Source organism: Hippopotamus amphibius, chromosome 16, assembly GCF_030028045.1.
Source record: "Hippopotamus amphibius kiboko isolate mHipAmp2 chromosome 16, mHipAmp2.hap2, whole genome shotgun sequence".
Taxonomy (NCBI): Eukaryota; Metazoa; Chordata; class Mammalia; order Artiodactyla; family Hippopotamidae; genus Hippopotamus; species Hippopotamus amphibius.
Window position 1 is genome coordinate 54,244,678 of NC_080201.1, and position 14,313 is coordinate 54,258,990.

Sequence of the window (14,313 nt, forward strand, 5' to 3'; positions counted from 1 at the left end):
ATTTTTGGCATTAGTTTTTATTTTTAAAAAGTATTGCACTGAAATATCATTTATTTTGATAATTGAGTTTTTTGCAATCCCCTTAAATTTTGCATCCAAGACCAGCTTATTGACCCTAGTCCTGACTCCAGTTCTGACCAAACTGTGTGACTGAGTGCAGAAGGATCCCACCTCATTCCTGGCCCCCTCTTGACATCCCCCCAAAAGCCTTGGATTCCCCTACAGGTAAAAGGTATACAAATCCTCACTGTCTAGCATGAGATCTGGGCCCCAATCACCTCTCAGACCTCATCTCCTAGAACTCCCTGCCTTGTCACTCTGCTCCAGTCACACCAGCCACCATGATTCTCCCCAGACACACCAGGCTCACTTCCGCCTCAGGACCTTTGCACGTCCTTGCCCTCTGTCTGGAATGCTCTTCCTCCTGATGTCCACATGGCTTGTTTCCTTACTTCATTCAGATCTCTGCTCAAATAGAAAGTTACCTTCTCAGACAGACCTTCCCAGGCCACTCTATCAAAAATAGCACACTCCCTCCCCCACATTGCTTGGCTATTTAATGGCCTAAAACAATGATTTAATATTTCTCACAAGTCTGCGGGCTAGCTGGGCTCAGGTGGATGGTTCTACTTCCACGTGGTATGGGCTAGGGTCTCTCCTACGGCTGCATTCAGCTGGAGCTCAGCTGGGGCTGGAATGTCCTAGACGGCTTCAGGCTCATCCCCATGTGGCCTCTGTTTCTCCATGGGGTTCCCTCCAGCAGGGTAGCAGGACCTCAACATGGTAGCTCAGGGCTCTGAGAAGGAGAAAGCAGAAACTTCCCTCTTAAAACCTGGGCTTAGAAATCCCAGAATGTCATTTCTGCTATATTCTGTTGATCAAAGCAAGTCATAAGTCCAGCTCAGATCCTGGAAAGGACAGAGACTCACCCACTTGATGGGAAGAGTGGCATGTGTCTAAGGAGATGGAAGAAATTGTTGGCAACCATAGTTACAGGTGATCTACCAACCCTCCACCCCATCCCTTACCCTTGCTGTCTTGTTCTTTTTTCTTATCACGATTGGACGCTATCTTATTTTCGTTTATTATCTATACTTTTCCAAATATATTAGCTCCATGAGGCAAAGGCCAACCGTGTCTTATTCACCAGTGTGTCAGTGTCCAGAACTATATTGAGATCCAGAGGCAGACAGTAAGTATTTGAGTGAATTGAGTGAATGAATCCCCAGGGTGATGGCAAATGGAGGGAAGGTGAAGGTCACCATGTGTAGATCATTCTAAGGCGGTGCTTTAGGATTTTTAAGAGACACGCAGGGAAAGGACAAGGAGGAAAGGAGGGTGAGGAGCAGGCAGGAGAAATGGGAGGGGGAAGAAGAGGCAGCGGACTAGGCGCTTCAGGAAGGAAGGACCGGGGGCTGTCCTGGTCCCGGCTGTATCTCCAGCCTCGACCAGCACAGGGCCTGGCACACAGCAGGTGTTCAGAAAACATGTGCTGAGTGAATAACTTTCTCCAAAAACCCTTTGCTGACTTGGCACCTCAACACACCGCTGGGTCAGGCACCCCCTGGCTCTCATAGCCCTCTGGGCCACTACATCCCCATCTCACCCACTGTGGGTTGTCACTGTCGGGGGCGGGTCTGTGTCACCCACTGGACTCGGAGTCCTGTGGGGACAGGGCTGGGGCTGTCTCGGCCACTGCTGGGTCCCGAACATCCATGAAGGGGCCTTGATCCATAGTGAGCACATATTACACAAACTTCCTCCCTGCAGGAAGTACCATCTGCATCACCTCCTTGTCTGCATCTGAGTTCCCAGACTGGCAGACTCAGAGTGAACACACAGGAAACACCTTCACTGATTCTAAGATGCACCCGCTTCCCTCCCCTCCTCCCCCGCCTTTTAGCAATTCTGAAATCAGGAAGCGTCACAGTCAATGGCGATTTACAGCCAGGCAGCCATCGTGATGTAGCTGGCACTGCCTGGGTGTGATTACGGAGCTGCCTTTTTTTTTTTCTTTCTTTCTGATGGCTAGCATTTGTAGCAATAATGTGTTTTTGTTTGTTTTTAAAATTTTTTTAAATTGAAGTGGAGTTGATTTACCATGTTGCATTAATTTCTGCTGTACTGCAAAGTGACTCAGTTATACATATATATATTCTTTTTTAATTCTTTTTTTAGTATTATTTTCCATTATGATGTATCACAGGATATTGAATGTTAGTTTCCTGTGCTATACAGTAGGACCTTGTTTTTTCTCCATTACATACATAATAACTTATATCTGCTAACTCCAACCTCCCACTCCATCCCTCTCCTAACCTTCCCCCCCAACTCTTGGCAACCACAAGTCTGTTCTCTGTTTAAGAGTCTGTTTCTGTTTCGTAGATTGGTTCACTTATGTCATATTTTAGATTCCACATATAAGTGATATCGTGTGGTATTTGTCTTTCTCTCTCTTACTTCACTTAGTATGATAATCTCTAGTTGCATCCATGTTGCTGCAAATGGCATTATTTCGTTCTTTTTTATGGCTGAGTAGTATTCCTTTGTATATATGTACCACATCTTCTTTATCCATAATGGAACTGCTTTTAATACCCTCACGGCTGCTCCTGATGGCATGGAAGTTGGAGACACATGGTGTGGAAAATGTGGACGTCCGCTGCTCAGAGGCAGAAGTGACACCACAGAGTCAGATTCTGTGATTTTAGGCTCAGCTTAGCCAATTTTTTTTTTTTGAAATACAGAATTTTATTTAGAAACTGTTTAAAGTAGAAAAAAACCCTGTCAAGAAAGACCAGGTGGAAAATGCGTTCCCAATAAAATGGAATTTTAGGGCAACACTAGTCTAAAAGGCCACAAAAGAGAAATAGCACCACTGTTATTCGAACAATGACTAGTTACTTGCATTTTTTGGCATTGTTAATCACTGAATCTGCGTTTTCCTCTGAATTCCACACAGAGCATGCACTACACAACAATTTTATCATAAAATACCTGCTTGCTACACACATTTTAGGACAAGCTACCACCAGAAACAAATCAATAGAAATACATCAGGGATGGAACAATCTCAGTAGTAGGTGACACACATTTTGCAGAATTCTGCCAAAGGAACTGAATAGGCTGTGGGCAAAGCAAATGAGGGAGTTAGGAATGAAATATTTTAAATATTAATAATTAATTCAGACATGGTACTGTATTTTCTGCAAAAGAAAATTAACAGTTAGTAACAGTCAGCTTAGCCAATTTATTTCCCTTGTATTTTCCTAGTTAGATGCACACATGAGTGGTATATGATAAAAAATCTCTATATATACATTAAAAATTTTTTAAAGCCTTTATTGCGATATAATTGCTTTACAATAAAGTGAATCAGCTGCATCTACACATATATCCCCATATCCCCTCCCTCCCGTGACTCCTTCCCGCCTTCCCTATCCCAGCCCTCTAAATCACCAACCATCGAGTTGATCTCCCTGTGTTATATATATATATATTTTTTTTTGTTATATATATTTTTAAGTAAGTCTAAAAAAGAGCTCTTGCAGTAAGCGTAAAATAAACATTTTAAGTGATAAGGAAATAGTTTTATGGGCAGCATTTTTTATTTTGTTAGTGGGATAGAAAACGGTGCATCTGACAACCAGTGGAGAGGATGGATAGATGTGTTCGTCTCCTTTGTCTCTGTCTTTCTCTCCATTACAGTCTCAGCTCCTGGGTTTTGTGTCTGTCTTGGGATGACAGGTGGAGAACAGAATTCTAGCCCAGGTTGGTTGAGTTACTCCATCTGACGGGCCTCACGCACACCTGGTGCATCACAAACACCAGTAAGTGAACACTCGGCCTTAGTGTGTGAGCACATCAGTGCCCCCACCAGCCTGAGAGTCTGTAGGAGCAGGGATGAGTGTGAGTCACATCTCTGGACCAGCACAGGGACTGGTCAGGTCTAAACAAATGTTTGTGGAATGACCAAATAACTGAGTGAATTACTGGGCAAATGAGAGCTCTCTCTCTCAACTTTGGGTCTTTGCATAGGTTGGTTCCTTAGCCTGGGATGCAACTCCCTAGCAGGCCATCTGGCTCACTCCTACTCATCCTTCAGATCTCAGCTCAGGTGCCTGTTCCTCCGGGAAGCCCTCCTTGACTCCTGAGCTGGGTCAGGTGGCCCCTTGGTGCTCCCACAGTCCTCTGGGGTCCCCCATCCCAGTCCAGCTCCCTCTGGGTCATCCCTGTCTGGGGATGGATCTGACTCCCCCACTAGATTATGAGTCCTGTAGAGACAGAGCCCAGGGCTGTCTTGGTCACTGCTGTGTTTCGAGCTCCTCGCCCAGGAAGGGGCCTGGAGAGGTGCTGAATGAGTGAAGAGAGAAGAGGAGACTTGGCAGACAAGCACGGGTGCAGCCTCTCTCTGGCTGGAGTTCTCAGGATCTGGGAGAAGCGCCCCTGGCAGCATGCCAGCCTGCATTAGACACATTTGTGCAGGTGCCCTGCAGCCGTCCTGGCCCACAATCACCCTAGGCTGTGACCACCCCCCTTTCCTCCAACCTGGAGCCCCCAGGGGCAGAGCCTAGCCTGATGTACTTCTGGGGCCCTGGCTCATGGCTGGTCACACGGGTTAGGAGCTGAAGCAGAATGAACGGACGTGGTGGGTTTCAGGGGACGCCATCTGTACATACTGTCTGCCTGTGTAACAGTGTCTCTTCTGGTCTGCAAGTCTGTGTGCGCCTGAATGTGTGTTGCTTACGTGGCTATTGTATCTGTACTTTTGCCTGCATTTGGCCTTTCTGTAATGACCGTATTTGAGGGTCTGTGTCTTTCCTTTCCCTCTTGGGCCAGTGTTGCCCAAGCCAAGTGACTCAGTTATACAGGATTGTGTGGCTCTGGATTTGGGGGAGGAATCTTAGTCTGTGTGTTTGCTGTCTGGGAATGTCTGAGGATATTTTTTCATCTCTTGGTCTCTGTGCTCACGTGGTGGCCCATGAGCAGCTGGGGGGCAGGGTCCCGGCCCCCACCGTGGGACCCCGCCCCCTGACATCACCCTCACATTATTGCACCAGGGCTGGCTGACCAATAAGCTACTGCTTGCTATTATAATGGGTCCTAGCAACAAGGTCCCTGACCTTGTGCTAACTGGGGAGGAGACCCCACCAGCGGGGAGAGTGAGAGGGGAGAGAGAGAGCCTGCAGGGCAGGTGAGTTCCCAAGGGCAGGACTCTCCAGCTGGGCCCTGTCCAATCCCAGTCCCAGCTCCCTCAGCCCTAAGCCCACCCCAGTGGCCACTGGCCTGTCTTCCCCTTGCACTGGGACCTGTCCCAGGATCCCCCGCCTCTTCCCAGGCCATGCCCTGGGATGGGTTAGGGAGACAGGGCGCAGGAGGGACTCGACATAGCCTGGGGGAAATGCCCCCACCTGTGATGGGGGATGAGACCTGGAGGGAACAATGGAATAGGGACAGTCTTCTGCAGGGGGTCAGGTGAGGATGGGCACAGGGGCAGCCGAGGAGAGAAGAGGGGAGGCAAAGACACGTGGTTGAAGGGAGGGCAGCTCTTTGGAGGGACCTGGGTTTGAGTCCTGGATGTGCCTCTGAGCGGGGACATCACTTATCTAGTGTGAGACTCAGTCCGTCTCTGTCCGATGGGGACAGTGACCCCCTGACCTGAGCGTCTCTCCCAGGGTTCTCTGAAGAGTCTTAGTCAATGAGGAAGTGTATTTTAGAGGCGATGGACACGAAGAGTGTGTGACCGGGAAGAGGGAGGGCCAGGGAAGCTCCAAGGTGAGGAGGACGGGATCCCAGGAGAGACCATCATGACGGGCTCCGGGAGGTGGGAGGGGACTTGGCCTAGCAAGGCCTGCCAAGCAGGGGCTGGGTGTTGAATGGGATGCCCAGTGTGGGGGTGCCACCTCCCCCATGCTGGACGGAACCCAAGGATGTCTCCAAAGATGGCCTAGGGACAGATGATGGGGCTCACGATGGTCACAGCAGCCCTGCGAGGTGGGCAAGGTTATCTTCCACGGTGCAGATGCTGCAGCTGAGCCTCAGAGAGGGCAGGGACGTCACACAGCTCGGAATATTAATAATGGTCATAACCATGGCGACGAAGCTAGTGACGCAGACTACTTGCTCTAGGTTGGGTACTATTTGTTTTTATTTTTATTTTTGGCCGTGCCTCGAGGCTTTTGGGATCTTGGCTCCCCAACTGGGGCTCGAACCTGGGCCCCCTGCAGTGGAAGGGTGCAGTCGTAACCACTGGGCAGCCAGGGAAGTCCCCGGGCACTATCTTAAGCGCTTCACATGTATGAACTCATTTCATTCTCCACGGCCCTAGGAGCTGGTTTGCTACTCTGATCGTTATGACCCTGATGTGTAAGATGAAGAAAGTGAGGCAGAGTTAAGGAACCTGCCCCGAGTCTCTCAAGCCCGTATGTGGTAGGGCCGGGACTGGATCCCAGGCGGTGTGGCTCCAGGCTCTGGGTCCCCTTGGCCTGATATCACGTCACGGTGCTTCCGATCACAACAGCAGCAGCAGGAGAGCCGCTGCGCTCTTTGCCTGGGCCCAGGAGCTGGGCTGAAGCCCCTTCGGGGTGCAGACTTGGCTGCGTAAATGGCGGGCAAAATTAAAACGTAGGGCCCTTGCTTCAAGCACTTACGATTTTAGTCAGTGTCAGCAGAGCATTAAGCAAAGAGCTGGGCTTTTTAGGCGTGGGGCCCCATGTGACCGCATGGGTCTCAAGCTGTCCATAAAACGGCCCGAATTCCTAGGTTACCCCCAAGACTTCTCAGTGCCTCGGGAGGCAGGCCAGTCATTACACCCACTAAGCGGAGAAGCAAACAGGCTCAGAGAGGTGCCTCGTTTTGCCCCAGGTCACACAGCAAGTTAGTGGCAGAGATGGGATGGGAACCTGGGCCTACTAGACTCCAAAGCCCCCTACCTCGTGTTCAAAACGCGGATTTTTGAGAAGGAGAGGGCTGTGGGGCTCCAGGAGGACTTCCTTAATACCCTCGGTGTGTCTCTCTCCCTGCCCCACGCCAAGGCCTAGGAGGCGTGAACGGCTCCCTTCTCCCCCCTCCCCGCAGACGCTGAGGACTCTCCCCCATCCCCCGCACGCTCTGAACTGCCGGTCACCATGGCTACTTCGAAGTTGCCAGCGGTCCCCGGGGAGGAGGAGAACACCATCCTCATGGCCAAGGAAGAGCTGGAGGCCCTGCGCACCGCCTTCGAGACGGGCGACATCTCCCAGGCCGCCTCCCGCCTCCGGGAGCTGCTGGCCTCCTCGGAGAGCACCCGGCTGGAGGTGGGCGTCACGGGCGAGTCGGGGGCCGGCAAGTCGTCCCTCATCAACGCCCTCCGCGGCCTGGGCGCCGAGGACGCCGGCGCGGCCCTCACCGGCGTGGTGGAGACCACAATGCAGCCCTCGCCCTACCCGCACCCGCAGTTTCCAGACGTGACCCTGTGGGACCTGCCGGGGGCCGGGTCTCCGGGCTGCCCGGCCGACAAGTACCTGAGGCAGGTGGACTTCGGCCGCTATGATTTCTTCCTGCTGGTCTCCCCCCGCCGCTGCGGCGCCGTGGAGAGCCGCCTGGCCTCGGAGATCCTGCGCCAGGGCAAGAAGTTCTACTTCGTGCGCACCAAGGTGGACGAGGACCTGGCGGCCACGCGCACGCAGCGGCCCTCGTGCTTCAGCGAGCCGGCGGTCCTGCAGGAGATCCGCGAGCACTGCGCCGAGCGGCTGCGCGCGGCCGGCGTGAATGACCCGCGCATCTTCCTCGTGTCGAACCTCTCGCCCGCGCGCCACGACTTCCCGCTGCTCGTGTCCACCTGGGAGCACGACCTGCCCGCGCACCGGCGCCACGCCGGCCTGCTGTCGCTGCCCGACATCTCGCTGGAGGCCCTGCAGAAGAAGAAGGACATGCTCCAGGAGCAGGTGCTCAAGACGGCCCTGGTGTCCGGCATCATCCAGGCCCTGCCCGTGCCCGGGCTGGCGGCCGCCTACGACGACGCGCTGCTCATCCGCTCGCTGCGCGGCTACCACCGCAGCTTCGGCCTGGACGACGACTCGCTGGCCAAGCTGGCCGAGCAGGTGGGCAAGCAGGCAGGCGACCTGCGCTCGGTCATCCGTTCCCCGCTGGCCAACGAGGTGTCGCCCGAGACTGTGCTGCGGCTCTACTCCCAGTCGTCCGACGGTGCCATGCGGGTGGCCCGGGCCTTTGAGAAGGGCATCCCCGTGTTTGGGACGCTGGTGGCCGGCGGCATCAGCTTCGGCACCGTCTACACCATGCTCCAGGGCTGCCTCAACGAGATGGCCGAGGACGCCCAGCGGGTCCGCATCAAGGCCCTGGAGGAGGAGGTGGTGTCCCAGCCCGAGGTCAGCCTGGAGGCGGCTGGTGACAACGGCGTGGAAAAGCGGAGATCCGGGGAGGGCAGCGGCGAGGAGGCCCCGCTCTCGACCCGCCGGAAGCTCGGCCTCCTCCTCAAGTACATTCTCGACAGTTGGAAGAGGCAAGACTTGTCGGAAGACAAATGAAAGTGAAGCCCCCACCCGCCTGCCTCCCCCACAAACCAAGCCTTATCAAAACCAACCAACCAAACAAAACAAGGCCGATGTGGTGAACATGAGAGTTGCAGTTGCTGAGGGGTGGGGTGTGGAGGGCTGAGGGAGGCAGTTGGGCCCAAGTCCAAGCCCCTAACCGGGGATAGGAATTGATCTTGGGAGGAAAGAGGTTCAAGGTATGGATGGGGTGGGGGGCAGGGCTCTTTAATATAGTCTCTCGTTCCCTGGTCCCCAAGTGGCCCTGGGGGATTTGGGGGTGACGGGACAGCCTGGCCTGGATCAGGTGCCCACTGTCAACCTAGGTGGGCGGCTGAGTGGGCACTGGGGCCTGCAATCTTATGTTCTTTTCTGAGAACCCCAGCATCCCAAAGGCCTGCTCTGGTGGGGGAGGGGCAGCCAGTGGGTGCCCGGGATCAGGCACAATGGTGCCTAGCAACTGGGTTAAACAGATGTGCGGCGAGGGGACATCCTGGGCCAGCCCTCCTGCCTGTGAGTGATGGTGGGGTGGGTGGCAGGGAGAGAGGAGGCCAGGTGACACTGGGCTGGCCTCTGTGGGGAACCTGGGGAAATGGAATGAGAGCAGAGGTGGTATGAGGGTGGGTGGACACGTCTATGAGCATCCAAGGAGGAGACGGGGGCACAACTGACCATCTGGAACGAGCCTCATTTCAGAAAGATGGCGAGTGCATCTGCGTGCGGGTGTGTGCGTGTCTGTAATTGGGAGGAATCTTTGTAAGTCTCTGTGATTTGGATGCTGTGGGTCTAAGATCGTGAGTAGTTGGCTGAGACTGGGGTTCTGGGTCTGTGTGTGAGTGGCTGCGTGGCTGTGTGCAGATGTTGGGGATGGTTCTGAAAGGCAGTGGGTCTGACAGTGAGGGCGCCTGTTGGGATTTCTGAGGCTGCGCGAGGCTTCGAATGACAGAGGGGGTGTAACACTGAGTTGAGCGTATCAGCCTGGCCCAGGTGACCCTGGGAGCCCAACTGCTTGGCACGGCCTCTGGCTCTGTGCTTGGCTCTTCGGCCGAATGCAGAAGTGAATCTGACACCCTTATCTGCTCAAGCCAAAATTCACATGCCAAGTCAAGGGTCACGCATGTTTAAAAAAGAACCACCAGACTGGGGGGCTTGGACAGGACAGGGGTTGCCCCAAGAATATCTGTGAGCTTGGATGAGGGTCAGGGAAGAGTGGGATTTAGGCGCAGAGAAGGGCGAGTTTTCAGGAATTCACAGGGCGGCTCTGGTGCTGTGGAGGTGGCCTCACCAATACTCCCTGAGGATATCCCAGGACCTGGTGATGGTTCTAGCCTCATCTGGGGGCCTCAAATTACCCTTGACTCTGGGAAACAGATGAAGAGGGTCCACTTCTACTTGGAGGATTAAAGGGGATGCCAGTTTTCTTTGCTGAAGAGCTCTATGCTTTGCAAAAGATTCCTCTCTTCCCAAAAGGCCTCCCATCGGCTCTGCCAGGATTACTTAGGGTTCACATGGGCCATTCTGCACAAAGGGGGTGCGAGGGATCATGGTGGGGATATCCCAGACCCCCAGATGCATAAGAAAGACGGTCCCTTCCAAATCCCTTCACAAAAACACAGCCCACATCCCTATACCTGTGTACCCTCAGACATCAGCCTAAGCACAGGACTCACTAACCCCGAGTGGCTGGGATGGAAAGGTCAGGCGTGCTCTCAGCACACTGGGCCTAAGGTTAAGAGAGACAGCCTGGGTGACTTTTGTCTCCTGCTTCCACTTGGTGGCATCATCCTTTCCCTTCTGCCTCCATCTCTTCCTTTCCCATCCCCTATCTCGACCTTCAGCCCCTGTTCCAGCTCAGGCCTCGTCCTTCCCACCCAAGTCCTGCCCCAGCCCCTCACCTTGTCTCCTGGGCGCTAGTCTCAACACACCGTAAGGCCACGGAGGGCACTTTTTAATTTTTCTTGGCCATGCCATGTGGCTTGAGGGATCTTAGTTCCCTGACCAGGGATCAAACCTGTGCCGGTGCAGTGGAAGTGTGGGGTCCTAACCAATGGACCACGAGGGAATTCCCAGGGGGGCTCTTTCTAATGTCCACTGCAGACCTCTCCCTTCCCTGCTCAGAACCCTTCCATGGCTACCCACAGATAAAGATCGAGCTCAGCCCGATGTTCCAAGCCCTTCCCGAGCCGGCCTCTGCCTGAACCTCGTCCGCAGTAAGACCCCGAGTCTTCCTGAAACAGCAGAGCTGGGAGGGCTCTGAGGCATCATCTCTCCGTTCCACAGGTGAGGAAACTGACACCCCCACTGCTCACAGAGTTGGAAATAAAGGCTCCAGAGGGGATATGACTTGCCTGGTGTCACCCCGCAAGTCCCTGGCATGGCTGGGATTAGACTAGACACAGTCACACAGTCCCAGGATGTGAGCAGGGCTGCCCCATCCATCATGCTGGTGAGGCCTCAGAGGCCCAGACGGGGCTTGCCTACGTGCGCACTGTGGTTCCTGAGCAGACGCAGGTACCCAGGAGCCAGGCAGTGAGGGGGAGCTGTGTTTCCACAAAGGCACTAGATCTGTCTCTTTTGCTGGTGCTGGAAATGCAGCACCAAAAAGATCTTGGCATGTGGTGGGGGCTCAGTTGGGCAAGGATTGGGGGGTTTGTATGGCACAAGGATCAGAGGGAGCTGGCCCGTATCCTGGCTCTGGTGTGGGCTGTAAGACATTTAGCAAGTGACCGTTACCTCTCTGAGCCTCAGTTTTCTGCTGTGTAAAACGGGGACTTGATGAAATCGTGCATATGGTTAGAACCATGGCTCGCATAGAATAAATATCAAGTAAACCTGCACTATGACCACCAGCAATGACGAGGGTTCCAGCTCTTAATCACTGCCCTTTACAGTCGATCCCACTGCCTGGTGCTTGGTAAATGCCCCCACCCCCCAAGTTAAGACTTTGAATTCTAGGACCAGAAGACCTCAGCCCCCTTCCCAATATACCCATGCATTAGCCTTGGGCGAGTGATTTATCTTTTCATGCCAAATGTGGGTAGGAAGGGAAGGAATCTCCTTTTCCGGCTGTTTGGAGGATTTGATGAGATACTCCAGGAGGAGAAGCTGGTGGTGATAAATAAATGTGAACTTAAATAAAGCACTTAGCACCGCGCCTGGCATCTCGTAACAGTCTCAGTGCTGTTACTGGAGATGCCGCAAATACTTTGGGCAAGCTGAGGGATGTAGGGAAGAGAGGGCAACTCAGAGTGAAAATACTCCCTTACCTGTCCTGTCCAAGGTCCTGAAGACGGAGAACAGGGGTTCAGGCACCCCATGGCAAGCGAAGTCTTCCAGTCATGCCTCAGCCAGTCCAAGATACTGGAGCTCTCAAAGGACACCAGGGCGCTGCAGGAGGCCTTAGAAGCGGGGGACCTTCCAGCAGTAGCTGCCAAGTTACAATCTACGCTTCATTCTCTGGAGAATGTCCGGCTGGACATAGGCGTTACTGGGGGGATGGGCTCAGGCAAGTCAACCTTTGTCAACGCCATCCGGGGGCTGGGGGACGAGGACCCCAGCTCGGCCTGCACGGGTGTGGTGGAAATGACTGTGGACCCCACGCCGTACGTGCACCCCAAGTACCCCAACATCATTATCTGGGACCTGCCGGGCATAGGCACACCTGCCTTCCGGGCTGACAGATACCTCCAGCGGGTGTTGCTGGACCGCTACGACTTCTTCCTCATCATTACGTCAGAGAGCTTCACCACCGACCATGCCCAGCTGGCCCGCGAGATCCTGCGGTGGGGCAAGCGCTTCTACTGCATCCGCTCCAAGGTGGACGTGGACATCGCTGCCTCCCGCAGCCGCCGCCCCAGCTCCTTCTCGGAGGAGAGGGTGCTTAGCCAGATCCGGGATGACTGTGTGCAGCGGCTGGAGGGTGAGGGGCAGGCTCTGGGGGGCTGGATTCTTTTTTCTTTTTTCCTTTGGCTGCGCCACACAGCTTGCAGGATCTTAGTTCCCCAGCTAGGGATTGAACCGGGGCCCTCAGCAGTGAAAGCGCAGAGCCCTAACCACTGGACCGCCAGGGAAGTCCTTACTATCTATCACCTATCTATCAGTCTGTCTGTCTGTCTATCTATCATCTATCTAATCATCTATCATCTAATCTATCATCATCTATATCTATCATCATCTGTTTATCATCTATCTATCTATTTACTTGGAGGGGGGAGCTGGATTCTTGAGGGATTGCCCACCCCCTCCCCTGCATCTTCCCACCGAGGCCCAGACTGGGGATGAGGGGCCACCCAGGGTCACATGGCCCCCGCGATGAAATGCTGCTTATAGCTGCCATTTCAGTCACAGGTGACGGAGACCAGTCACTTGCATTAGGGGAAAAAAAAGGGTAGGTACTAGCTTATGTATTGGCTAAGTTAGAGCCGTGCAAATGCTATCTGCCTCTGTGGATGCTGGCATGTGTCGCAGAGGGCAGCTAACATTTCTTGAGGGCTCACCAGAGGCCAGGCACCACTTTCATGCACTGAGTTCACTACCATGACATCCCTAGGAGGTAGGTACAATCATTCTCTTGTTTTACAGATAAGTACATGGAAGCCCACAAAGGTCTGGTAACTAGCCTGATGCCACACAGGGTATAGGGAGCGAGGCTGGGATCTGAATTCAGGCAGCCTGGCTCCAGGGCTGACACTCTTAAGTGACGTGCTGTGTAGACCTAGCTTGCGCCAGGGCAGCTGCCAGGACAGCTGGGTCTGCTCGGCGGGGAAACCCACTCAAAGTGCTCTTGTCTCCTGCAGTGGAGGGCCTCAAGGCCCCCAGGGTCTTCCTGCTGTCCATGTTTGAGCTGGGCAAGTATGACTTCCGCCTGCTGGAGGAGGCGATGGTGAGGGGTTTAGAGAGCCACAAGCGGCACGCCTTCCTGGTGGCCCTGCCCAACGTCTCCAAGCCAACGCTGGAGCGGAAGGTGGCCTCACTGCGGCAGCACGTCTGGCTGGTGGCCACAGTGGCCTGCGGGGCCAACCCGAGTCCCGTGCCTGGCGTGCCGGAGGTGGCCTGCGACCTGCACACGCTCGCCCGCTCCCTGGAGGGCTACCGCCGCAGCTTCGGCCTGGACAAAGGTTCCCTCATCAGGCTGGCGGAGCAGACGGGCCGGCCCCTGCACAAGATCCTGGAGGCACTACAGGGCCCGAAGACCAAGGTCACTGAGGCGCTGGTGGTGGAACTGCTGGGCCAGGCCTCTGGGGATGCCTCAGCATTCAGCCAGGAACTCCTCAATGTGCCCATCCTGGGCCCCCTGGCCGCCTGCGGCCTCTCCTTTGCCACCGTCTACCGGATGCTCCGCACCTCCCTGGACGTGGTCTTCAAGGATGCCCAGAACGTGCTGGTTCAGGCCTCCCTTGACAACGCTGACCATAAGCTTGATCAACAATCGAGATAAATCCCAGCAACGAACCCAGCCCTGAGCCTAGGCCAGCTGGAGGCGGCCGCGAGGGGCTGGGAGCAGGCAGACTCCACCTGTGCCCAGGCTGGGGGGCGTTGGGGGATGGGAAGGAAGACACTCCAGCTGCAACTCCCTTGGACTGAGCCCGTGTGCTGTCTCGTGCGTCTGTGCCCCGGGTTCTGCACCCTCTCTGGCCACTGCCCCCACCTTCCCTATTCTGGTGAGCCCCCACATCAAGCAGCAGTCCCCCTGGGAAGCAGGGGCAGGGCACAGGACACAGGAGTGCTACGTTCCGACAAGGCGGGGAAGAGCCAGTTGTCTGGCTGCAGAGGGCGGCCAGGAGCG

General features: G+C 54.7%; 2 protein-coding genes across 2 annotated transcripts; both read left to right on the forward strand.

Moving 5' to 3' along the window:
• The first annotated feature begins 5,145 nt into the window (after positions 1 to 5,145).
• On the forward strand, positions 5,146 to 8,612 carry LOC130839079 (interferon-inducible GTPase 5). Its single transcript, XM_057712916.1, has 2 exons — positions 5,146 to 5,194; positions 7,078 to 8,612. The coding sequence occupies exon 2, from the start codon at positions 7,128 to 7,130 to the stop codon at positions 8,523 to 8,525; it is 1,398 nt and encodes a 465-aa protein (XP_057568899.1). The 5' UTR covers positions 5,146 to 5,194; positions 7,078 to 7,127; the 3' UTR covers positions 8,526 to 8,612.
• A 362-nt stretch (positions 8,613 to 8,974) lies between these two features.
• LOC130838117 (interferon-inducible GTPase 5-like) lies at positions 8,975 to 13,965 on the forward strand. Its single transcript, XM_057710880.1, has 4 exons — positions 8,975 to 9,041; positions 10,740 to 10,808; positions 11,809 to 12,447; positions 13,325 to 13,965. The coding sequence occupies exons 1-4, from the start codon at positions 8,975 to 8,977 to the stop codon at positions 13,963 to 13,965; spliced, it is 1,416 nt and encodes a 471-aa protein (XP_057566863.1).
• Positions 13,966 to 14,313: the final 348 nt, after the last annotated feature.

Coding starts and splice junctions, on each gene's coding strand:
- LOC130838117 (XM_057710880.1), top strand. CDS start 8,975: ATGGTGCCTAGCAACTGGGTTAAACAGATGTGCGGCGAGGGGACATCC. Junction 9,042..10,739: donor CTGGGCCAGCCCTCCTGCCT/GTGAGTGATGGT, acceptor CCTCGTCCGCAG/TAAGACCCCGAGTCTTCCTG. Junction 10,809..11,808: donor ATCATCTCTCCGTTCCACAG/GTGAGGAAACTG, acceptor GTCCTGTCCAAG/GTCCTGAAGACGGAGAACAG.
- LOC130839079 (XM_057712916.1), top strand. CDS start 7,128: ATGGCTACTTCGAAGTTGCCAGCGGTCCCCGGGGAGGAGGAGAACACC.